Source organism: Symphalangus syndactylus, chromosome 3 (genome assembly GCF_028878055.3).
Source record: "Symphalangus syndactylus isolate Jambi chromosome 3, NHGRI_mSymSyn1-v2.1_pri, whole genome shotgun sequence".
Classification (NCBI taxonomy): Eukaryota; Metazoa; Chordata; class Mammalia; order Primates; family Hylobatidae; genus Symphalangus; species Symphalangus syndactylus.
The window spans coordinates 69422106-69429101 of record NC_072425.2 but is presented as its reverse complement, the minus strand read 5'-3'; the positions used below and the strand labels follow the sequence as shown (position 1 = coordinate 69429101).

General features: G+C 36.4%; 1 protein-coding gene across 3 annotated transcripts in view; it reads right to left on the bottom strand.

Moving 5' to 3' along the window:
• Positions 1 to 6996, bottom strand: part of CARNMT1 (carnosine N-methyltransferase 1) — a 47186-nt gene that overhangs the window by 15400 nt on the left and 24790 nt on the right. For all 3 annotated transcript variants that reach the window (XM_055272226.2, XM_063636990.1, XM_055272228.2), the window contains 3 exons: positions 3409 to 3549; positions 2276 to 2454; positions 132 to 245 (listed from right to left, as the gene is read on the bottom strand). In XM_055272226.2, the coding sequence (XP_055128201.1) occupies positions 132 to 245; positions 2276 to 2454; positions 3409 to 3549 (434 nt within the window). The remainder of the gene's footprint in view (positions 1 to 131; positions 246 to 2275; positions 2455 to 3408; positions 3550 to 6996) is intronic.

The following is a 6996-nucleotide window of genomic DNA, read 5'->3' as shown; positions in this document are numbered from 1 at the left end:
TGTAGCGGTTTTAAAACATTTACAACGTAATTCTAATGTTCATGAACATTTGAGACTGTGAAGTTAAATGTAATACAGCTGTAAGTACTAAGATTAATATACAAAATTTTAGTAAATACTAAAAAACTTACCTAAATTTATCCAAATTCCACCTGGCTTGAGTATTTTCCATATTGTATCAATATAATCAATTACATTGTGAGCTGTGTCTATGAAGAAACAGGTAGCAATACAGTCCCAGGTATCTAATGAAGAAAAATCAAATTACTGCATCTGTTATGTTATTTTGCTTTTTTCTTTTAATTATTTAAATCTGCCAGTTACCTTTTACAGAGTATTAATATTTGACAGAGATTCAGAAGCTAAACTTCTGATCAACATTATAATCAAGGTAACCAAACAGTCACTTATGGGAAATACTGATATCAATAATCTGATTAAGTAACCAATTTGGAAATCATCCCCAATAACACTGATATTATAATCTATTCTCTACATATTATTACCAATGATATTTGCTAAGAGTTTTGTTTATCCTCTATTCAACTTCTAGCCTTCATTTAAAATCATTTAAAACAAAATGATAGTCATTCAAATTTAAACTAGTGTTAACCACCAATTCTGGCAGGTTTCAGAAAGACTGCAGGCACCAGTTGCCAACTGAGGAATGAATGACATCCAAATACCTCAACATCTACCACAACTTCGAATAATTACCAGGGAAAAAGGGGAGCCAGGGGCAGGCAGAAGCAGTGGGTGGGAACCCAGTAGAGAACACCGTTTGCCTCTAGGAGGTATGGTGTCTATACAAATGCTAGTGCAATAAAGGCACTTGATCCCATGGAGGACTACCTTCATCATCTGTTCTCTCAAACCTTGCTCTAGAAAAAGGGGACTTTTACTTGCCTAAGTGATGTTTTCCATTATTTCATTCCTTATCCACAACACCTAACATCTTCCATCTCTCCCTTACTTCCTTCAGAGTACAGGTTGTCCCAATCTCAGAGTTCAGAGAAAAATAAACAAAAACTTTCTATGTTTTAAATAAATAAATGAATAAAAACAATCTATGTTGTTGCTATCCCTGCTTTAAGCCCTCCAATGGCTTCCTGTTTCTCTGAGTACAATTTCAAGTCCTTGCTATGGCCTGTCAACAAGTTTGCCTCATCAAACTCTCTCGAGGCTGACCTCTCACCATTGTACCCATTGCTTACTACAGCCTAGCTCCTCCTTGAGCAGAGCAAGCACTCTCTCTACTCCCTGATCCTCTTCCCTTGCCATTCCCCATCTGCAACATTTTCCCTTCAAATATCTCAGTGGTTTGCCTCTGTACTCTTTCAAGGTTCTCTGCTAGATATTTTTTTTTTTTAGTTTCTACTCTTAGAAAGGCTTTCTCTGAAAACTCTATATAAAGCAGCAGCCTCTCCCCAGTCACTCTGTAATCCCTCTTCCCTGCCTTATTTTTTCTTCCTTACAATATCATATTTATTATTGCCTCCCTTTCTCTACTGGAAGTTCTCTGTGGACAGGGATTTTGTTTTGTTCACTGTTCTCTTTTGACACCTAGAACATACCTGGTACTCAGTAGGTGCTCAACAAATACCTATTGACTCAACGATCTTGCTGAACCCTCAGTATTCTATTTTGTTTTCCTTTTAGTGCCAATCTCCCTCTCTTCTTTCCCTATTACCATCTCCCTTTCTCTCCTGCCTAGCTCAGATTTCTTCAACAGTTTGCCAGGCTGAAGTCAACTGTGCAGCCTGACTATAAAAGTCCTCCATGATCTGGAACAAATTTACTTTTCTAGCAATAGCTCCCATTAAATCTCATTAAATCTCCTATTAAATCGTTTCTTCCCCTGCCAGTACAGCTGTGCTGCCATCCCCAATCACCTTATTCATATCTTTGTACTTCTGCCTGCCTCAAATGCTATTCTCTCAACCTTCAAGTCATAGCCTCACTATGAACAGCTTCCTTCTTACACTAATAACCTTTCTTTTTTTTGTATTCATTACTCATTCAAACTTTGTTTACATGGTATCTCTTAGTATTAATGGGCCCAATAGATTCTAAATTTCTTGACTGTAGATATCTTACACTTCTTATATCCTATCACTGCCTTGTACATGACTTTGAAAACATTCTAAATTGACACTGAAATATGCCTTATGTTCTACCATCAAAATGAATGATCTAAACCTTGGCTTAGGATAAAACTAGCTCATTAAATTTAGAATAAAGGACAAGACTTCTTAAACGCTTGATTTGGACTTACTGCATTCTGAATAAATCTCTTGAAAATCTCCTGCTGTCATAGAGAAGTTAGAACCAGGAGGAAGACTGTGGGGGTCAACATCAGGGAAAAAGATGGGTCGAATCTGATCAGCTGATCTCCGGTTATTGCTAAACTGATGGATCCAAGGATAAAGTTTATATTTATTAATTTCAGAACATCTGCAAAATATGAGTATAAAATCAGGTGTTAACTAAATATTTTACCAAGAAAATCCACTTTAAATACTAAAAATATACTGTTTAATTGAAGATTTGCATATATAATTAATATTTAAAGAGTCACTATTACAGCTTCCCTAATTATCTGAAAATGTACATATACATGTAGATGAGCAACCAATCATGGATTAAAGACAGAAAAAAAAAGTAAATTCAGAGATATAAATGTGCTGTTCATTCAAATTTTTAAAAATGTATTTCTAAACTTCAAAACCAAGTAAAACAGTCCAACGAGGTTTTTTTAAATGGTACTGGTTTCAACTAAAACAGTTTGCTATCTATTTTTTGTATAACCCTCTTCTTTTTCCCTTTTTCACCAACCCCCTAAAACTCATACTGCCATCCGAGACAACGTATTATTTAAACAAGGCAGCTACTCAATGTACATCTTCTGGCTTTAAAAATAACAATTGTTTTCCACTGCCTTCCAAAAGAGGCCACAGAAGTTCTGAGAGATCTTTCCAACTCAGTCATGAGAGCATACTTGGCCATTTTATAAGAACTTGATTAAGGAGAAAAAGTTATAATTGCTAAACTAAACTCTTATTTAACTAAAGAAACAAGGAGGTAAAGAAGCTTAAGGAATAAATTTAGAAATACTCCTTCCTGGTTCATACTTAGTCCTGAAGATTTTGTACAGAAATCATTTCATGGAATGCCCAGTCACTTTCTATAAAGTCACTCACCCATCCTGTTTCAACATTCTAATAACTAGGCAGTTGGTTCAAGTGATAATTTGTATAAGTACTTTGATTTTAACATAAGAAACATTTGTGATATATGTAATAATCAAATGCTATGTACTTATCTTCAAATTCAAAATTGTTCAAGAAAATAGGTAAGTCAATCTGATTCTGAGAAATTACTATTTCCAGCAAAAAATAAATTAAATACCTGTTGAGTACAAAGTTGGAAGAAAAGAGCATAAAAAAACTCCATTCATTTCCTTGACAAGCATAACCTAGCATAGCTATTTCCCAGGCCAGTCTTCCTAGTCCAGCACCAGGTACCAGAATATTTACTTTAGAAGGATCCCTGAAATGAAATAAGGCAATTATGTCCAACCCCTCAAAGAAAAAAAGAAAAAGACAAAATCCACATTAACAACTAAAAACTTACTCATTTACTCAATAAGAATAAGCTCACTAAGACTCTGACTTCTCACAATCAAGAAATACTTCTAAATATCAAAAATAAAAGGTATAAGGAATTATTATGTATGTTCTGATATCAGATGAGGGTTTTAGCCCTTAAAAATTATTTTTCAGAAAAAAGGAGTCCCCTTACATCTGAAGACTTATAAAGTCACTCATATTGCTAATAGCTGTCACCCTGAACAACTATCTTAGAAAGACAAATTATTCCAAAGGGATCCCAATTAAATATGAAGAGTTTGAACAAAAGTACTTCATCATATGGGACAATAAATACAACATAACTTTATTTCTAAATTTTATATGTAACCCAATTATTTATGTTAGATTAAACAGACGTAGAGTTTAATGTGTCGGGTATATCTCTAAATCCCTATATATTTTAGTTGACAGAAGAATTTGGGGGAGGGGATATTTTCATGGGGAAAATGGGAAACGGCCCTCTAATTAAACATACATGATAACAAATATATTACACCAAACCAGAGGTTCACGACCAAACTGATCTCTACCTACCAGCACCACACTGCCATACATATTTCCTTCATGTAAGATCCATCATTCCACTTTCCAACCACTAAAAGCTTTACCAAAACAAGGCTTTTTCTCAGGAATTTTGGCAAATCAATATAATCCCGAGGAAACTAAAATTGTAGTCTTATAAGAAGCCAAAGGAAAATGTATACAATCAGCTAATATCATGTCAAGTAAAAAGAAACTTCACTACTGTATTTCCTAAATTTGGTTCACAAATCAAATCCAATTTCCAAATCTACTCCTACTAATTTTTTTTTATCTTTGGTAACTGTGGCCTTTAAGTTTGGCATGCTCCAAGCAGCAACAGGGCACTTTACTAGTAGCCCATATAACCTTGGCATGTCCCACTTCAAAATAAAAAAGAAAGAACACTATGGGGCTTTTGAAAACTCATAGCTCTAGGACTCTGTGCTATTCCTTATATAAGGGACCTGCCATGATGGCATCCTACTCAGACCTAACGCTCTCTCATTTCTCACTCCCTACCAGACCCACCGAAACCCCTACTCTGCAGAATTACCTTTCTTTTCTCAGTTCCCATCTGTCCAATCATAACATGCATTTCTACTCTTACCCAGCAAGTGGCTGTTCTCAGCTTAGAATTTTTTTTTTTTTAATTATCTGATCAAACTCATGCAACAGAAAGCAAAAGGATTTGGAAGTAAATTCATATAGCATTTAAATCTTTATATAAAAATAACCAGCAATCAATTTCCAAATGGCTGATGACCCCAGTAAAATATCACCATGCAGGAGTTAGAAATTATGCTACCCTGAAGGGAAAGCTGTGACAATAATGTTAACAATTATTTTGCTAACTTACAGAAAGTTAACTTAATGACTGCTTTTATCAAATTCTCCTTAACTAAACAGAACCATAGAACTCTCTACCTCAACCTAATGGCAGAAAATATATTAACAGTACCTTGTATTAAAACTGCTATTGAAAGGCTACCCATCAAGTCACAGAACAAAGAATATATCAAAGTCCTATCTTAAGAGTTAACAGACACTAATATAAATCTAAGTTACTGGCATTATGACAAAGAGGAAGTGGACATGTAAGAAATGCATTAAAACAAACCCTCTAGAACTGAAAAAATGATCAGGAACTATGCAATGAATGGGTAAGATGGAGAAAAATTTTCCCTAAATCTTTGTTCTTAGCTAGATTTTATTCATTTGGTCTTTAGACAAGGGATATTAACAGCATAATGAAAAGTTCCTCTAACTGTGATGTGTAAACTAACGCACTCTAAGTGGGAATTTCTGCTATGAATCCGTAAAGTCTAGGGCATTTCTTTTTTTTTTTTTTGAGGCAGACTCTCGCTCTGTCGCCCAGGCTGGAGTGCAGTGGCGCAATCTCGGCTCACTGCAAGCTCCGCCTCCCGGGTTCACGCCATTCTCCTGCCTCAGCCTCCCGAGTAGCTGGGACTACAGGCGCCTGCCACCACGCCCGGCTAATTTTTTGTATTTTTAGTAGAGACGGGGTTTCACCATGTTAGCCAGGATGGTCTCGATCTCCTGACCTCGTGATCCACCCGTCTCGGCCTCCCAAAGTGCTGGGATTACAGGCATGAGCCACCGCGCCCGGCCAAGTCTAGGGCATTTCTATGAGGTCATTTCTGTGGAGAACAAGAAACATAAATCTAATACAGACCTTAATGGTGAGACAACCTTAAACCAGGCTGAATTTTTTTTTTTAAAGCAGGAATAGAGAGGCATACAATATGTAGCTCAGTAATCAAATGGTGCCTACTTGAGATTCTTAGTGAAAATAAGCAAGCCAACAAGTTTACCTAGTTAATAAGGTCCAAATATGGAGAAGCACTACATTTACTACAAATGTGACCTCCCTAATAACAGGAGGAAAAGTTTCAACAGTTTATTCAAGACAAACAGGAACGGAGAAGAAGGGATACATCTGTAAGGATATCGAGCCCATGTGTCTAAAGAGGCCATAGATCACATTTCCATCACCCTTTCTGCTCCAGCTTTTTCACCAGCAGTAAACATTACTCTTGACAGAGGTTTCCTTTGTTGCACACAGAACGATCTTTGCACTGCAGTTGTAAATTTTAAAACTCCAACACAAAGTGCTGTCTTGTTGGGTCATTATGACACTTGGCTGACCCCTAGTGGTAGAAGTAAATACAACTTTTAGGTACCTACGGTGGTTCTCTTTGAATCACAGTACAGTACTGTGAAACAGTACAGTACAGTAAAAGCCACTAACTACATGTGGCTACTGAACACTTAAAACGTGGCTATTGCAAATTGAGACGTGCTGTAAGTGTAAAATGAACACCAAATTTAAAGACAGTATAAAAATGAAAAACATCTCATTAATAATCTTTTATTACATCAAAATTTTCAAAATAAAAATAAAATTGCTTCTTTTAAAAAATATGGCTGCCCTGAGCACACTGCCTGTGGCGTAGCCCTGCTCTGCAGAAGCAGTCAAAAAAATTTTTTTTAATATGAAAAAAAGATCTAAAGCAAATATGGCAAAATGTCAAGGCTTAACAGAACTAGTATTGAATTACTTTTTTTTAAAATTGAGAGTCTTGCTCTGTTGCTCAGGCTGGAGTGCAATAGTGCCATCTCGGGTCACTGCAACCTCTGCCTCTCAGGCTCAAACGATCCTCCTGCCTCAGCATCCCAAGTGGCTGGGACTACAGGTGTGTGCCACCATGCTCAGCTAATTTTTATATTTTTAGAGATGGAGTTTCGCCGTGTTGCCCAGGCTGGTCTTGAACTCCTAGGCTCAAGTAACCTACCTACCTTGGCC